The 18429-nt window shown below is 50.1% G+C and overlaps 1 protein-coding gene across 1 annotated transcript in view; it reads right to left on the bottom strand.

The window, feature by feature from the left end:
• SIM1 (SIM bHLH transcription factor 1) overlaps window positions 1-12569 on the bottom strand; it is a 48812-nt gene extending 36243 nt beyond the window's left edge. Inside the window, exons 1-4 of the mRNA XM_066179498.1 lie at window positions 12256-12569; window positions 11355-11440; window positions 10758-11071; window positions 670-752 (exon numbers count right to left, since the gene is read on the bottom strand). Coding sequence (XP_066035595.1) covers window positions 670-752; window positions 10758-10932 — 258 coding nt within the window. The 5' untranslated portion in view covers window positions 10933-11071; window positions 11355-11440; window positions 12256-12569. The remainder of the gene's footprint in view (window positions 1-669; window positions 753-10757; window positions 11072-11354; window positions 11441-12255) is intronic.
• Between the last annotated feature and the right edge of the window lie 5860 nt (window positions 12570-18429).

The raw sequence follows: 18429 nt of genomic DNA, 5'->3' as shown, positions 1-18429 counted from the left end.
GGGGTTAGTGCCTGCGTATTTTATAAGGAGAATTTAAGCAATCAGAGAGAATCTGAAACTCTCCACAGTGTAAATAAGACAGTTTGTCAGGTACATTTCAGCAGACACAGATAGGACTTCTGGGTGGACCAGGAGCAGAATAGGCCCTCCAAAGGCCACACGATTCCACTAGAAACACGTGGTGATGGTCATTGCTAATATTCTTTAGTATTTCAGAGCGCTGTGAGTTTTCAGACCTGCCCTCCCTGATTTGTGTCTCTGCTAATGTCGGTGCCCGCTGAGCCCTTCTGCCCCCGGCAGCCTTCCCTGACCTGTGGTGTGGCAGCCTCTCCCTGCCATACCACTCTGAGCTTCAGAACATCGATGATATGTGAAAAGTCGCGCTCCTGTATCTCTGGCACCCTGGGACACGCTGTGAATCCCTCGCTTTGGATGACGTGTTAGATGATTCTGAGGCAAAGGACCCAGAGGGACCGAGCCACAGCCCCAATAAAACACACGACATTGAATCACAGTGGTTCGCATTTCTGAAGTGGCTCCCCCCCTGTCTACCTCTCTATTAAACACTTGAACAGTTAAAAATTAGTCAAGGTGGCAATTGAAAGCTCAGAAGAGGGAATTATTTCTTTAATCATTAATGCCATATGCCTGTCGTTTCCAGACCAGTACCTGCAAAAGATGGGATCCCAGTTCCCGTCCAACATTATCCAGTGGGCTTGTCCGGCTGGAGTGGCCCCAGGCTTCTCCAAGTCCTGTTATTTAAGACAAAGAAAAAAGAAAAGTAAGGTCAGGAGACGAAAAATTGACTCGTGTGGGCCTGATGGGGAGAAACATTTTTTTCCTTGTATACACTCTAAAACATATACACATACAATCTTTGGAAAGCCTCCAGATAAAAGCCTCTTCTGTGCGTTTTTTTCTCCAACATCTAATTCCTCAGAGACAAAAATACGCGAATACTTATTTTGAGTTAACGGTGAAGGTAATTTTTAAGACCTAAGTGAAACAGCACGCTAGGTCAAAGTGCTTTTCAGTGCTGCTTTTGGCTACTGAGAACTGTCCCCCTTGAACTTCAGAGAAAGCATCCTAGCCTCACGATTTCTCAGACAAATCACTGTCTGACGACACGGACTGCCCTCCCTCCTGCCCCACGAAGTCTGTCTCCGGGATTCACCTCTATCCCTTCCATCTCTTCTCCTGCTGCTCCGGTGGGCGGGATGGTTCCCGCTGCAGGGAGGGGTGATGTGCCTCCATAGAGCCCCTTCCAGAAATTAATCTTTCAGGATTTGTCTGATGTTTTACACGCGTCTTGTTTTCTCCTATGCAAAGTGAGTAGTAATAAAAGCCACGTGGAAGTTACTTAACCCGACTAAAGCTACTCAGGGACGATGCCTTTCCACGGTGTTGTTGCTGAAATAATTTAAACGGGTTAATTAAAACCTTTGAGGCTTGTGCCATGAAATAAGTCTCACTTCGACACGCACAGGCAGTAAGACGGAGTAAGACGGAGGGGAAAGCTACAAATCCTGATCGATGGCTAGGATGGCAGGTCGCAAGGGGACCCGAGGCGGCGGGGTGTGCTCACCCCTGCAGTGCGCGTTGGGAAAAGGCAAGACCTCGTTTTCCAGTTATTTCGAGAGAAGCAGAGGAGGTGCTGACTGCAGGCAGCCGCGGGCATCCCTCGCTATTGACCGGCCTCACCCAGGTGTTTGCCGGTCCGCACAAAGGGAACGGGGCATCCCTGCGCGGCCCCTGCGCGCTCTCCCCGCCGCCGGAGCCGTGTGCTCTTCTCGTCCCCGCCTTTCGCTTCCTTCTCTCCCCCTCCTCCCCCACCTCCTCAGAACAACTTGTCTCTTCCCCACTCCTACACTTTCCTCCTTCCTCCTTAGCTTGGTAGCCCTATAGAGGCAGGAGACTCTCTCCGGCCCGTTCCTCATCCTGCAGCCTCAGCGTGTAGCAGGTCGCCAGTCAGAAATAGGTTCCTTCCCATTAATTCCTCCACGCCAATTAACGGTCAGCCAGCCGCCAGGATGGAGGATCACCTCCGCCCCCTGTATTCAGGAAGGAGCTGGCAAATCTTACACAGCTTCCAGGGGAACAGAGAAAAGCCCACGGTATATTTGTTTTTCCCGAGCTCCTCGGAGGTTCCTCTGCTGGGGAGCCAGGACGGCCCGTCAGCTCTGAGGCGGCTCCTTGCCACGTCCGCCCACCCGGAGGGAAATCTGAGTGACAGGTTTCTTAATTCAAGGCTAAATCTGCACTGCCTGCCTATGATTTAAGTTGCTTATTAATCTAACTTTACGGCTCTAATTCTTCTTCTCCTAAAAGGGAAAATAACCCGACCCCAGCGGGTTAATGAACAGCTCACGGGCATTGCAGGTTAACCTCCCTCGGGAAGGCGGTTCTTCACGGCGCGCTGAGCTCCTCTATATGTTTCAGGTGGAAATCCCGCGCTGCTGGGCTCTGTCTGTTCATGGTTTATAATTAAACGTTTTCGCTTGTGTACCTGAACTGGCTTTTTGAAATCCTGTCACATGAGATGATCCTTTGTGCTGCCCAGATGTTTTCAGCACTTTCAAGTCGGAGACTATCTCTAATCGTTGCCAATCCCAGCCTCTCCCAAATCGACGGCCTCTCCTGATGCCCCTTAAATACTGTTTTTAAAGATTATAAGAGAAAGCCCCCTCCATTAATTTTCACTCCCCCGTCTATTCGCTTTAACATCCAATTTCCTTTTATCAAGGGGGCAAACTGTGATTTCTTGCACTTGACCTACCGCAGAAAATTCTGCAAATCCTTTGATTGTCTATTTAAAACAAAACAAGGAAATCAGCTCTCCCTTTTGCTCCAGGATTACGCTTGGAAACAAGATCTAAAGATTCTCTTGTAGTTTGGAGAGCCAACAGCATAATAGCTTTGGAATAGAAACAAGCAGCTTTGTGAGGAGAAGGATAACTAAATCGTTTTTAGGCGAAGGATTTTCCCAGCTGAAGTGGCCGAAGACAAAGCAAAACATAATCTATTTTGGAAGATTTCCAAGTTATGCCACATTAACCTTAGAAGATAAAATTTGCTTTCTTCCCTGCGGCCCCTCCCCCACCGTGGTCTGGTTTATCATATTTACATAAGTAGCCTTAGAAGGGATGTATCTATTAGGGATCTAAGGACCTAGTGAGCTCACATTTCACTTGGAAATAGAGGGGAAGTTTTACTGTTGCTTAATACTTGATGCATTGTAGAACCATTTCCATTTAAATACCCCCGACCCACGGATTACCTCCATGGACTGGCTGGATGGGTTTTGTAATTTCCTGAAAATGAGATTTCGATTTATAAAACAAGAAACCAATTAGTAACCAAATGAGGCGAAGTAGATCCACTAAAATTGACCTAATCCCACAGGCACCATTTAGGTCAGTTCTTGGCGAATGAATGATGAGCAACCGTCTAACATAAGCTCAAGGCATCACCCAGCTGTGTTATTCATGCAGAAAAAGATTTTTTTAAAAATGTATCGAGCTTTTATTTCAGAATGAATTTGATACTCTTGCCAAAATACATATTATATGCTTCTGCCTAAAGAATTCTTCCTCCTATCTAACAATCTCTTTCACTCGATGAACTTTTTTTCCTGAGAAGATAAACTACGTGTGTAACGAGAAATTGTTTGCTGTTGTGAGGCGGGAAGGGAAAGAGAGAGAGAGGGGAAAAAAAAAAAAAGTAAAAAAGAAATTTAAAAAAAATTAAAGGAGAAGAAAAGAAAAGCATTTTATCCAGCCTATCGCTCATCGTTACCCAACAGCCTTCACCTACATCGCGCGGAACCTGCGCGGAGCGAGCGTGCTGACTCATCGTTTCTCTCGGCATTCTCCAGTGGAAAGTCACTGTGCTTTCCACATCAAAAGGCATGTCCATCGGTTTCATGGCCTCGGTACACCGGCGGGCCCCTGTGAAATGCCTTCTCCCACCCAGCCGTGCCCACCCCCGGCACTGAGAGAGCCGCTCCGCAGCGCCAGCCTGTCCCCCAGGCCGGGCGCACTGCCAGACCTGCCGCGCTGCGCTGCCCTGGTCCTGTCCTTCCTTCCCCTCATCTTTTGATTGATGCAAGCCTTGATGTCGACAGCCAATGGAACCAGGCGCTAGGTGGGCACCGTCCCTATCCAGTGGCGATACTGTTTCAAGGAGCTCCTATGTCCCACGGAAGGGGGAAGAGATTCCTGAATCGTTTCTAATTTGATCTAGGCAAAAACGGAGGAAGGCAGGCGCAGGGAAATGAGACTCCGAGAAGCCAGGGCAGCTCCTTGGCCCTGGTTGATCTCCGGGTTACTTGTCCCTCTGTGAGCATCTGCAGCGCAGAGCCCATCTCGACCCCTTCCTTTGTCTGGCAATAGCAAAGGGGGGCGGGGGTGGCGGTAGGGCGGCCAGAAGATGCAAGCCCTTATCTACTTTGCGCTGATTTGCCGGCTTTTAAAAGCAGTTACGGAGATTTCCCCAGCGGACTCTTCGTCATGAAACCTCAGAGCAATCCGAATTAACTGTAGCGGGCGACTTGACGCCCCCGTTTGAAAACACTTAGTGGAGAGCCTATCCTGAGCTCCAGACCTGCTGCTTTGGGGGCCAGACCCTGAGGCCAGCTCCCTCTGGGGCCGGGAACCCTTGGGTACCCCTCCGGGGCTTGCCCCAGTCTGGCGCACCGCCCGGCCGTGCGAGGCCCAGGGAAACTAGCCTGGAGACGAAGCCCCGTAAGCAGGGAATTCTTTCCTGTTGCTATGGATGGGCAGAGGGAGAGGATGTGGGGCTCTCCCGGAGGCAGCCCGCTGCTGTGGGACAGCGCTGGGAGCCTGCCCGAGGCGGCAACCGCAGGGAGTCTTCCTAAGCCGGGTCCCAGCAGGTCCATCGCGCGTTTCTCTTCCAGGAATTCCTCAAAACTCCCTCTCCGGGCAGCGGCCCTCGCCGCCGCTTTCCCAGATCTCCCCGCCGCCTCCCGGCGGCCGCGGCCCGGGGATGTCTCCTTATGCTTTGGTTTCGCTGCGTTTTCTTTGCCCTTTCAAGAGCCGCTCTATGGTTACAAAGAAGGAGGAGCAGCATCTCGCTCCTCGCCCGCCGGCGCCGAGGGGATGGATGCTGACCCCACGGAGGGCGCGGGATGCGAGACCCCGGTCACCTCCTCCTTGGGGCTCGCCCCTTCTCCGCGGCCCCGCAAGCCGCCCTCGCCGTGCTGGGCAGGCCCACGAGGGTCGGGCCGGGCACGGGCGCCGGTTTCGTTCCACCTGCCCAGCAAAGCCTCTCTACAGAGCGGACGAAAATATCACCTTCGTGAGCGGCTCTTCAAGCAGCACCTTCCCTGCCTCCCACTGCCCCTCGCCGGCGCTGCCCCCGCCTTAATACCAAAGGGCAAGCGGGGCACGAGAGTTGTTTGGGAAGAGGGAGGGAGGACACCTCAGTCTCCATCTCCCACGCGGTCATTCTCCCTCTCTGTCCAGGGGAAATGACAAACAACAGTTCCGGGAGTCGCGGGAGCAAGAAGCTGCACGTCCTAGTCACTGGCAAGCCAAAAGGCAACTGGATGTTGTATCGAGGAATTAGCTTGATTCGATTAACCATTTAATTAAATCGTCTGCCGCCAGCGCTTCGTTCTGCCATCGCCTAACGCCAGACAGAGCTGATTTCCCAGTTAATTTAACAGGCAATGGTTAATGATAACTCAAAATCTTGGCCAGTTGAGGCTTCTGTAAAGGACTGGGTCGCCGTCGGAGGACTCAGATGGAATAGGATAAGCTATGCTTAAAAAAAAAAAAAAAAAAAAAAAAAGCTGCTCATTTCCACTGCCTGCGGATGCCATTAGCAAGGTTTTGCAAAGATTTATTATCTCGGTAAATCACACGTATTCATTTGAAGCCGAGATAAATTAAATTAGCATCCCTCTTTCCTTATAAAAATAATAATAACAGGGAGGAAAAGCCCCGTTGACTAAATAAACATCCCTGTTAAGAAAATGGTAATGGAAATAATGCTGAGGCTGTTCCACTATAGAGAGAAATACCAGGATTTTGGCACACACGGGGTAGCGGAATTGCGCTTTGAAATGCAAACAAATGGAACCATGTCCAAATTGGAGAGAGGGGGAAAAAATCAGGGCATTTTCGAGCACCAACTACTTATTCGTTTCTCCAGAAGACTCGAATTCAAGTAGCCCTGATTTCGAAGAAATAGGGGACGGAAGGATTTGCACCAACGTGCACAATGTTTATATGCAAGTTGAAAAATATTCTACAACGTAGAACGGTCGTACGTTTCCAAAGGAAATACGATTTCCCCACCCCCCAGCTCTTCTCATTAATTATTCCTTCTAAAACATAAATCTAAGGGGTTTTTTTTCAACGATCCTGCTAGTAGTTTAGTTCTGCTCTTCACATTTTAAGTTCACATCAAAACTAGAATTAAACAGAGATTCAGCGTGGAGAGTAAACTGCTGCTTAAATGAGAAAAACTTCTGTAAGAAAATAAACATTGAAACCTAATGCTCAATCATTTCCCTTTGCAGCAAGAAAAACAGCATTAAATCACCTATCCACGTGGGAAACGGATTTTTTTTTTCTGTTGTCTCTTCCCTCTCTAAAATAAAACAAGGTTAAGGGTTTCAATATTGAAATGTTAATCATCCTGATTCGGCGAAAGTTTATGTAAACTGAGTCTCTGCTTTTGTCTCGAAAAGCAAACGCCTCTCTGCGCCAAAACGATCCCTTCCCACTAGGATAGACTGCAAACCCTCCTTTTGCATCTCTGGTCGCGGATAGAAATTAGGACCTTTAAAATATCCCTAACTAAAAAATGAAACCAAAACCCAAACAAAAAAATATTTATTGTGCCACCTGGGTTTTTTGTTTGGGTTTTATTATTTTTTTTTTCTCCCTTCCCTTCCGGATACTGCCGAAGGTCAGTGAAGAATTACCCCGCAATAGTAACAGTGATCGCACTGGTTTTGGCGGAAAAATTTTTTAGTCCTTTGACACTCTGAAGATTTTTCTACCTATTTTTGCGTCCGCGTTACTTACTATTAGCGATTTAATATTGAATTGAAATTATAGTATTTATTTATAATGAACATTAAATCAGGAAGTATTTTATTAAGAAGTCCTACTTGAAAAAAACAAAGAAACAACCCTTCCTTAATGTCCTCAGAAAATTAGCAGATATTCACTCTTTCCCAAGCTGTCTGATGACCGAAAAGCAATACAGGTCTTATAGGCTTTCTTCTCCTGGAAGGAAATGTTTTAGTACTGAAACGATGCAAGAAACTTACGTCTTGCACTTTTCGTCCTTGACAGTTTTAATCTGCTGAAGATAAAGTGGAATTATGGGTAGAAAAAACAACTCAGACGTTTCAATAACTTGTGGGAATTGCACAACCATTACGAGAGAGAGCTCGTAGAAAAATCTCTGTCCAGTTAGTCAAGTTTGTCCAGTGCCACTGCCTTATGTTTAGATGTCTGGGGCTAAGAAGGAAACCCCACGTGCTTATTTTGTGTATGACTCTCCTGGCATTTCACTCCCAGAAAACTCTTGTTTCCAAAACGAACCCGAAATCTACCCACCTTCTTTCTCTATAAGTACCTTTCAGACACAAAAATATGCAGACAAACGCACACTGATTCTCTCCGCCCTCCCCCAGCCCCGCGTGTGCGCGGCGACGAGGAGTGTATATCTTTCTGTACGTGATTATTTACAACCAACTCTATGCAAGCGCTCTCTGGGCAGATGGAAATTTGCTCTTGTACCGGGGAGAGGGGATATGAGTTAATCTGGAAGTGCAGCTCGCTGTTACGGAGACAACGTTTCTCTACCCTGACTCCTCCAAGATCTCTTTTAATGTACGACATTGCATTCCGCCGTGCTCCCGAACCTCCTGCTACCCATCTCCAGTGTTTTGGCCAACTCATAGTGTCTGTCCCGACGCTTGTATCGCTTTCTTCCCCAGGGAAAGACAAACGAAAGGAACCCCATTGCACCCATCCAACATCCCTACCCTGCCTTCTCCGTTCAGAAAAGACTCGTGCTTTTCGAGAGTCATTTCCACGGCTGCCACTACCTGTTCTCCCTTTCCAGAGAAACTTTTTTTTTTTTTTTTTCCCCCTCCCTGGATGGGGGCACTGGAAAACCAGAATAGCCTCCTTCTTCTTTGCCTCCCTATACTCACACGCAGCCGGACAAGCACAAACATACCCGCGACGGAAGCCCAAGCTGCTTCGCCGCGTTTCCGAAGCCCACTGAGCCCCCGGGGTCCCAGGAAAAAAGTCACCCGGGTTCGGCTCCCGCACGGCCAGGCGCAGGAGCAGCGCCTGAAGGCCGCTCGTGTGCGCCTCGCTCGTGTTTAATCGCAGCACGAGCGAGGCCGGGGAAACCCGCGGGGCCGGGGCCGAGCCGGGCCCCCTCGCCGCTCCCCACCTCCTCGGAAGTACGTGAGAGGGAGAAGGAGCCCGCGTGGGACAGCGGGAAAGTCACCCGGCTCCACGTCACGTTGCGAGCCCCGCTCTCGGGCCTTTGTGCCCCGCTCGCAGCGCGCCCCGGCCGCGGCCCCGCGCGGGGATGCACGGCCCCGGGGATGCGCGGGCGGCAGTCCCGCGTGGGGCTGCAGCCCACTCGGCGCCGGCCTCCCTCGGCAGCGCCTCGGAGGGGCGAGCCCTCCCGAGCCTGCTCCCTGCTTTTCTTTCTAATGCGCAGTTTGCCTCTAATGAGGCTGGGAAGGCTCCGCAGCCCCCCGAGCCCCGCTCAGCCGCCCCCGCTGCCTCCGCACTCAAATTAGCATCTGCTGCGGCCGGCAGCGGCCCCGGCCCCGGCGCGCTTCGCCACACGGTTCCCCAGGGCATTCAGGCATCCTGCGCTGCCACCGAGGGACGGAGATCAGCTATTCTTCTCTTCCCGTGATTACTCACAGCCTACAAGCAACACCATATGCTTCTTCTGATCAAACAACCCGCTACATAGGCACCAGTAATTGACGAGACCTGCTCGAAATCACGCAGAAAGGTAGCCTACTGAGACCGCAGGAGTTGACAAATCATTGCTAATAATCCTTTTAGGAACATCATGGGCATCAGGATTTGCAATAGCTTTATTTTTATAAAGTATGCGCTGACAGCATAAAGGACAACTCCGTCTCCTTTGAAACAGAGGACTGTCCTGCATAATGATCTTCAAGGTGGCAGAGCAAATAGAAGAGGAAAGTGGCTTGATGAAGAATTTAATTACTATTTTTAAAGGTTTCATTTAACCCCTTCTTTGGTTGCAAGCGACTCGATGATATGGAAAGTTGTTGCAAGAAATTATTGTAAAATGCACTGGATTGGAAATTACTGCCGTGGACTTTAGGTATAAACGTTCATCCGTAACCTAGGGTGGGAGGAGGGGATTACCTCCCCCGTCCAAATGACTGCCACATTGCATATTTATTATAAAAAGTAGAACTGGTACCAGTAGTCCACAAATTTAACCGGGGAAAAAAAATTAAAAACCCCTCAACCCCCAAAATCAGACAAAACTAGAGCAGAACAAAACCAGGCCATATACACTCTCTTAATTTGTAAAAAATACAGGCCAACCGAGTCGAGATACAGCTACAGAAAACTTATGGGTATGAAGCTGTTTTACGTTGTTTGTCATGTACACTCGCTTTTCAATAAAAGACGCAGTGAATTTTGTATTAGGTCAGCCAAAAAAAAAAAAAAAAAAAAAAAAAAAAAAAAAAAAAAAAAGCTCTTGTTACTTTTTCTTTCATACAAACCACAACTCCATCGAGTTGGTCTAAATAAAAGGTTTGTGAATTTTTAATCCCCCCCCCCCCCCAAAGCTTATAAACTCAAGAGAGTGATAACACGGAAGAACTTTATTCTGACTCTATCAACTTTGTGCTGTTTGCTTTTCTTCACAGCCGATCTAGAAGACCAAAGACGGCAGCTTTAGATCCTAATTCTATTTAAAAGCATAAGATACTTCAGGACGCTTAAGTTTTCTTTGCTAGACAGGCGGGTTATTGCTGCCGTGGAAGTCAACGTGAAGTTTACTGTTGCCTGTCGAGGAGAATCATGTCTAGGCTGGGCCACTAGTTTTGCAGCACTGGGTGGTCAGGGGGATTGAATATGTCTGGGTGCAAAATTCCTGCTAAAATTTTCCAAGGTCGATTAACGCCCTCAAACTGCCCTAATGACCCCCAGAACGAGACACAGCACACTGATGATGTGATTCAGTGTGCTCGACTTATTTATTTAGCCTGGGTGTGAGCACGCCTGCACGCGTGTCCTGTACCTGTACACTGCACCTTTCCTCGAGAGCTGAACTAAGCCTGTAGGACTTTGCATAGACTTATGTAAATATTTACCCATATACTAACTCGCCCTCACATAACGACTATAAATAGGGGTGAATCATGCCCTCTTAGGCCTCGCGTGTGCTTGGTAGGGGATGCATATTTGACTGGGAGACTGGGGAAAAGAAAACCCCGGTTTGCTTTAGAGAACACACAGCAGAGCTCAGTGCCTTCAAGTGTTGACAAAAGTACCATAAGTCTCCAACCAAACTTGTCATAGGAGCTAAAGAGAAAGTATTTACAACAGAAGAAAGTGACAGCGGAGGGCACCCTGTCTCCGAGCACATCCCAAAGGATTGGCCTTTTTTTTTTTTTTTTTTTTTTTTTCCCGTAAAAGTGATAAATGACACCTGGATCAGAATGAAAATGGAGGCCAATAGGCACTCCCACCTACCTTCTGGAAAAACCACCCTCATTTTTAAATAGCTGGTGGTGAGTCTGATTATGGATGCTTTGTCCAGCTGAGAGGTGATAGCGGAGGGCAGGGGTAGTAATTTAGCCAGTTCATAAAATTCACTGTTTTCTTTCTCCCGTCTAGTCCGGGCAGCATTTTTGGACTTCTCTTTCATCGTGTTTTTTTCCCGCTTCCTTGCTACAATTTAAACTCCAGAGATTCATCCAAAGGTGGAAGGGAAACTCATCTGCAATTCATCTCTCCGAAGCATCAGGCGGTGATTCTGAGAGCGGCCATTACTCGGAAAAACCGTTCTGTTGTGTAAATGCAAACAAGTGTTGAAGAGTAAAGGTGTTCTTAAAAAAAAAAAAAAAAAAGTATATATACTCTGAAAAACAGAGTCAATTAGATGGGAAAGGTATTTATCCAATGCAGCTCAGCACTCCAAGCAACAGCATTAAAAAAAAAAAAAAAATTAAAAAAGCTAGAAGATTGAGGCACCAGACAGCAACCAAACGATGTATTTCTGGCCTTTTTTCCTACTCATGGCGGGCAGCATAGCTCCTCGGAAGAGGGTCATAGTAATCCCGTTTTTACCCGTGATCCGTTGTCAATCCGAGGTCCGAAACGCACAGCCGCGGGCTGCCTCCCAGGGCGCTGGGTGACTTCCCCGGAGCCTCTCTCTGTGAAGACAACAGCAGTCCTGGAGTGAGAGAGCCAGTACACGGCGCCGCAGCGGAGCCGCGAGAAATAATAATCAACAACCAGCCTCCGGCGGGTGTAGTATTTTCTCCCACCAGAGGGGAAAGAAAAAAAAAAAGTGTATTTTCCCATCTAGCGCGCCCGTGGAGAAGCCTGCCCCGCACCCTCCTCCCACAGCCCTCTCACTTCCCAGCCCAGGTGTGCACTGCATGACCAGAACGAAAGCGCAGCAGAAAGCAGCCCCCGGCTCCCGGCGTTACCGGGTTTGGTGCCGCCGGGGCTGAGCCGGCCCCTTCGCGCTCCCTCGGGCCGGCACCGCGGCGGCGGCCAGACCTCCCCGCGCTCCGAGCTGCCAGACCCTCAGTGAGGGATACATTTCCAGTCACGGAGTATTTCTGGTTGTTTTCGCTTTCCTTTTTTTTTTTTTTTTTTTCCCCCCCTCTTTTTCTTTTCTTTCCCCTTTCTTTCTTTCTTTTGAATTTCTCCTCTTCTCGGCTACTGTCCTCATTCCTCAGCTGGGGTCGGGGATGTCTACCTCAGCTGCACCCCAGCCAGGGGAGGCACGCTCTGCCCAGCCCTGCCCCAAGCCGGAATCCACCCAAACATCACATTTTCCCAACCAAGTTATCTTTTTTTTTTTTTTTTTCTTTTTTTTCTTTTTCTTTTTTTTTTTTTTTTTTTTCCCCCCATCATTTTCCACCGTGGGGAAGCGACCCACAACCTAGCACCGCACATGACCGCGGTTCTTCGCTGAGGCTGGCAGATTGTAGTGGGTTGTGATCTTCTTTTCACCTACCTTGAATCCCTGAGCCCGGCAGCCTGCAGAGAGCTCTCCTGGGGTGAGGAGCCCAACTCTTTAATTGGCTCATTAATGGCACGGGGAAAAGTTTGCGCCTGTCACTGCTCCTCGCACCGATGGGCAGACAGACATTGGCCGCCTCCCCATCCCCTTTATCAGCTCCCAGGCTCTCCGTCTCACATAACGAGGGGTGGGGTGGGGGGGGCGAGGTTGGTATTAATGAAGAATCCCTAATTTGCGGCTGAGAAATGCCTAATAACTTCTTGATGGCTAAAAGCCTTTTAGCACAACTTCATTTCTTTCCAACTCCCCCCTTGGCCCCCCTCCCTCCCCCCTGGCCGAGCCCTCCCTTAATGCCACTCACGGACCCGCCTCGCGTCCCGTTGGCCGCCGCCACCCCGCGCCCGGCCTCCCAGTGGCGGAGGGGGAGGTGGCGTCACGGGGACACGTTCCCACCCTTCTCCCGCCTCCCCTCTTTCCCTGTGTCCGCCCTCTGACCTGGAGGCGCGGCCGGGGAGAGTGGGGACACACAGACACCCACGAGCACATACAGACGCGCACACATATCTTCCCCCGCGTACCTGTTGGGGGTTTATTCCAGTTGAGGTGGGTACGTTTTGGCCGTCGCCTCTTGGCTGGGCAGCGGGGTGAGCGGCCGAGGTCCCGCAGGACCGCGGATGGTGAGGGTGGCCGCAGTTTTACACACCCACGCACATTTCCCCACCCCAAAGCCCACGGAGCAAGTGGTCGCACTTGGGAGAAATAAGCTGCGGTCACGTCCCCTGCTGCCCCCCCCGACCCTGACCCCCAACTTTTCCCCTGGGCTGATGCGCTGCGGGACAGCGTGAATCGGGTCCCGCGGCGGAGAGGGAGAAGGATGGAGAAATATTTTAATTAATTTTCTTGATACACGCTGGAAAAACAAACCAAAACAATAAACGATCGCACTTCCAGGGAAAGAAAAAAAAAAAAAAAAAAAGAGAGAGAGAGAGGAAAAAACCCAAACCCAAATCCTCCTACATTAGAAGACAGAGCTTCTTTAAAACTGCCCTCAAAGTGGATTTTTTCCCGGGAAGCGCGACTATTCCTAATCTCGTGTGTCCCCTGGGGAAAATAACCCTAAAAAGATGACACTACTCCTAAAACTGCTGGCTCCTGAAAAGAGTAGATAGAGCAGTGAGAGAGCGCCTGGAGTGGTGGGAGAAGGGTTGTAGAGTCTTTCCTCAAACCATAGCGGACTCTCAAAAGCCTGACATAATTGCCAAACCACTCGGTGCGAGACTTCGGCTACAATAACTGTTTAAAATGAGATTGCACTGGCAGGCAAGAGTCGGAGTATCTCGAGGAAGTAGAAACGGTCTCGGTTTTCTAAAGAAGAAAAACAGCAACCAAAAAAAAAAAAATAGCCTTTAAAGCACCTCATCCCTTTTGCTCCGTGGCCGGCTGCAGTTCGAAACGCAAGCAGTGCAGACCGCCTGTTCGCCGCTTATCACCTTAAATCTCCCCTCGGTTAAAAGCTTTCTCTGAGTTCATTTGGGTAAATAAAGGATAGACGGAAAGAGAGGCATTCAACAACTCCTCTGGGTGTCCAGGCGTCTACAAGCATCAGAGAAATGTATCCACGTAGTCTCAAATGTTCTCTTGATTGTCTTGTTTACCGAAGCGACTCGTTGTTAAACAAACACGAACGCAAGGCGTTTAGTGAAGGTAAGGGTAGGAGGAAAAAAAAAAAAAAAAAAAGAGAGAGAGAGAGAGAGAAGTCTTCTTTCTGGTTTTCATTTGAGGTAATTCTCTTCCTAAACGGCACTGATGTCTCTAGGAGGGTATTTAGACATATGGGCAACAACTGGACCAACACTGTCAGGTAGCTCACGACTTATTTGTCAACAAGAGCCAGAGAGAATGTCTTCTATAACACTCTTCATCTGGGAAAAATAAATAAATCAGTAGGATACACTCCTGCTAATTTATACCAGGGAACATGAGCATCCACCTTACCAACCCCACAGAGCCCCATCGAAGCCCGTAGCTCACCGAGGATTCTCTTTCCCGGTGTACCGGGACTCGGTTTCTTCCCCGCAGCCCGCGTGGGTAACAGCGTCCGCACCGGCTCTCCCTGGGTCCGGGGCCCGAAGGTGGAGGGCTCGACGAGCCCCTGTGTAGATTTTGAATGTATAAATGCTACGGTAGATAAAGTACAAGATGTGAAAGGACTAGAGGCCGAAGGGCAGTTATTCAGCTCTGGAAGTTACAGCAATCGTGGACAAAGTCACCTCTCCACCGAACCACCACCGCGGGGTCGGTACGCCGGGGACTGAGCGTCCAGCAGATCTCAAGAGGCGGTTCCCGAATGATGGGAGAATTTGACCGTTTCAAAGATATTAACCTTGTTTTCCTTCATCAAAACAAGTGGCTTCTGCAAGAGGAGATCAGACTTGGCACTGCCCCTGTTCCAGGTGTACCGGCAAAGGCAGCACGCAGTAGTTAAATTCGTGGTTTTCTTATCAGCCGAGAGCCTGCTGTCACCGACCCCGGTGAAGCCCGTCTACCCTGAAAGAAGAGTGCGTGATGCTGTTGAATAAAGGAAGCGAAGGCACCCCTGCGGGATGCCCGCAGCCGGCGTACAAGCCGTGGGAGCGGAGCTGAGGGCAGCGAGCGCACCGGCGGCTCGGCGCGGACACCTGCGGGCCGAGGGGCCGGGCCCCGGGAGCGCACGGCGGCTCCGGTCCCTCGAGGCGGGAGAGAGGCGCTCCGGCCGCCTGAAGCAGATGGATAGCTGTGCTCAGTTCAGATGCAGTTATTCTCGGGCGAGAATCTCCTGGAAAACAGATAATACTGGAAAATTGAATAAACAGGTACTGCAGTGCCATTTGATTTTAAGAGGTGCATAATAAAATGGTGCATCTAAAGAAAGACTGAGAGAAAACAAGGCGTTTCACAGACAGGTTTCCAACTACAGTAGAAAACTTGTGTAGACAGACACAATATGCAGTGTATCTTGCAGCATGTGTGCGTGAGCGTGTGTATGTGTGTGCAGAGGGGGAGGGGGAAAAGCTGTACAATTCAAAGCAAGGAAAAAAAAAAAAAAGAAAAAACCCTACCGGGCCATTTCCCTATAGGACAGATCAGATCCAGTTTCTTTTTCAGCACATTCGGACGTAGTCTGATGTACTTATTAGTTTATAAATTTGGATGCGTTTATTAATCTCCCCTATAGAACAAGGTGGCCATTTCTTGTGCAGAGAGAAAAATCTCTTCGAACGTAAGCCATCACTGAAACACCGCTTTTGTTGGTGAATTAACGACGCGGGTCGCTCTCACGATTTCTTAAAAAGAAAAAAAAAAAAAAAAAAAAAGAAAAACCAAAACAAAAACCAAAAACAAAAACCCACGAAAATTCGGCCTGGTACTAGTTACGGACAGATTCCCACACGCCAAGCCTCCCTCATCTTTGTACCGGCGGGAAGCGGGATCCGACCGCGCACGGACCCTCACGGCCGAAGGGAGCGCCCCGCCACCCCTGTCTGTCCCTGAGCTGCGGTTCACTCGCCCAGCCCCGGGGGTGCCTGAGGGAGTGCGGGCCTTTAGAGACCGAGACTCTTTTTTCAGAACCCAGTAACTTCAGACACACGCACTTGGGTACCCTGGTGAATTGGAGTGTGATGTGAATTTTCATCCATGCCCTCATCAAGGCTTTATTGACATAAATATACACGGCAAATGCTCTTTGAGACTATTCAGAAGTAATTAATATGTTTTAACTGATCTAGATCTTAACCTTCAAGATTCAAGCCATGCTCTAGGTACTTTATTCCTGCTCTTTTGCTAATGTTATTAGGATGTTCAGGGCAGCAGGACAAGGAGAAAGCCGATTCTCTAACACAGGAAGTAGTTAATAAACCCTTGGATACCAGTTCTCAGATACAAGCATTTCTGAATGCATTTCTTTAAAGTAATTACGGAAACACTGCGAAATTTGAGTAATCGACCACTAGTATGATTGTTAGTTATTTTAGGCAACTCCTTCAAACAATTTTTGGCCATATATCCGTGTTAAGAGATACTTTGCAGGGAGGAGAGACACTTCTCTTGACTACACACTCCTTTCAATTTTATTGTTTTTGGCATAAATGTAACGAGATGATTTATATTCAGTTTTCCAGGGGAGGCAGAGGTCAGTACCTTTTAGCCCTTATCTTATTGAACACTCTTGCTAATGATCGGAAGTCAAGCTGTCTTACTCTGACACGGAGCAGCGAATGAAAACATAAACTAAATATAAAGAAACGCAAAAAAAAAAAAAAGAAATCTACTTGATGGCTAGTAACGGTTATCCCAAGGGAAATTTTTTCTTATCTTCTTCATTTTCAAAGGAGCCTGGTACACTGAACACCCGAACCGAGCTGAAATGCCCTTGTCAGGGATAAGAGGTTCGGTAACGACACGGGACTGGAACTTTGATGAAATTGCAAACTTCAGAAAGTGCCTCCTGCCCTCCCTGTGCCTTCACAGACATCCTGCCTAGCTCCGATAGTGCCTTCTGCTGCCCCGATGTGCGTTGTTTCCCTCCTGCTCTCGGACGGTAGCGGCGGTCCGGGCGGTCGCGGCCCCTCCTCACCTGCTCCGAACTCCCCCGGCCCCGCGGCGGGAGGCGGAGCCGAGACCCGCACCCAGCTCCCTCACCGCGTCCCTCGGGGCCTGCCGCACCCTCCCGGCGCCGCCTGGAGCCCACCCCCACGGAGGGCTCGCCTCCCGTGAGATCCCTCTCCCCTGCAGGTCGCCACGGCGCTATTCCTCTCCTCGCTCCTGGCGGAGGCGGGGGCCCGAGGCCCGGTGTGGGCAGCAGCCGGGGAGGGAGGCAGCCAGCCAGCCGGGCCTCGGCTCGGCCGCCGCTCCCTCGCGGGAGGGCAGGGCCGGGGTGCCGGTGCGCTCCCGCCCCGCAGAGCCCCTGCAGAGTTTCTGGGGAGGCTTCCCGGCGGCCCAGGGCTTTGTTCGGCTGCGGGCTCTGGGAGCTCGGCAGCGGCCTCCCCACGCTCCGCTCCGCTCCGCTTCCCTCCCTTCCCTTTCCCTCCCCTCCGCCCCTGCCCGCCCGCGGCTGCGGGACCCGGCACGAGCGCGCTCCCCTCAGCGACTCCCGCCCTCAGCCCGCGTCCCGCTGCTGTCCCGCTGCTATCCCGCTGCTGTCCCGCCGCCCCACTCACTGGCCCCGCAGCTGCGAGGGAGCCCGGCCAGGCCGGGAGAGGGGCCCGCACGGTGTCGATCACCGGGGCTTTCCCTCCCGCCCTCAAGTTTGTGGTTTCACCTGGCTGGGGTCGAATCAGCCCTCCTCACCTCTAAAGGAGAGGCGGTCTGAGCTTTGCGGGGGCGATGGGGAGGAAACGTCGTTTTCACGCTGCTTTTTCTGTTCTGGTGTGCCATGTTGCATTTCACTGTGCCAGTCCCAATCAGGAGCGTCCTTTTGGGGGCCTGTTTGCCCAGGTACGGGCCGACTGCTGCAAGCCAGGGGAGCTGCCTCATGGCAGGGGGAACCCTCCTCGGGACAGGGTACAGCGTGAGACCTGCACTTGTTCATGTAGGCTGGTGGAGCTGGAGCTGTGTCAGGCTTGCTCTACACCCTGGCTATCACTGAAACCTCCTTTTGCAAGGCCTGGCTTTGATTAGTAAAGAAGTTATTTCATTAGCCGGGGGGAAATCTGTCAGCAGAAGCCTGTTTAAATTTCAGCACCCCAAAGAATAATGCTTAAAATAGTGGGATCCATTCCACAGTCTGTTCTTACTATCAACCTGATAATTAACAGGTCACAAATAGACTTGTATCACTGCTTTGTTTCAGTGGAGGAGAGCAGCTTAACCCGCCTTGAGGACACACTTTGCTTTGAAATAACACATGCCCGTTTCAGATGAAATCAATAGAAAGAGGAACCACCCCCCTCTGTTGCTCTGAAACTCTTGTCTTCAGCCTCCTATTGCCTCAGAGAATAGGCTTGATCAGACCAAAAAAGGAGGGATGCAGTGTGAGGCTGCCTGACAGCTCTGGAGCTGGTGCCCGTTCTGCTTGGTGTACATTCTAATCATCATGGTGCTTATAGCTTTGTTGAAAGGCAAGGTGGGGAGTGTTCCCTGCATGGGTTTTTACAGGATCTGTTCTTGTTTTTGTCTCATACCCGTTTG

Source organism: Chamaea fasciata, unplaced genomic scaffold (genome assembly GCF_029207755.1).
Source record: "Chamaea fasciata isolate MVZ Bird 193981 ecotype frontalis unplaced genomic scaffold, bChaFas1.0.hap1 SCAF_3, whole genome shotgun sequence".
Lineage (NCBI taxonomy): Eukaryota > Metazoa > Chordata > Aves > Passeriformes > Sylviidae > Chamaea > Chamaea fasciata.
This window is presented reverse-complemented; position numbering and strand designations above follow the sequence as displayed.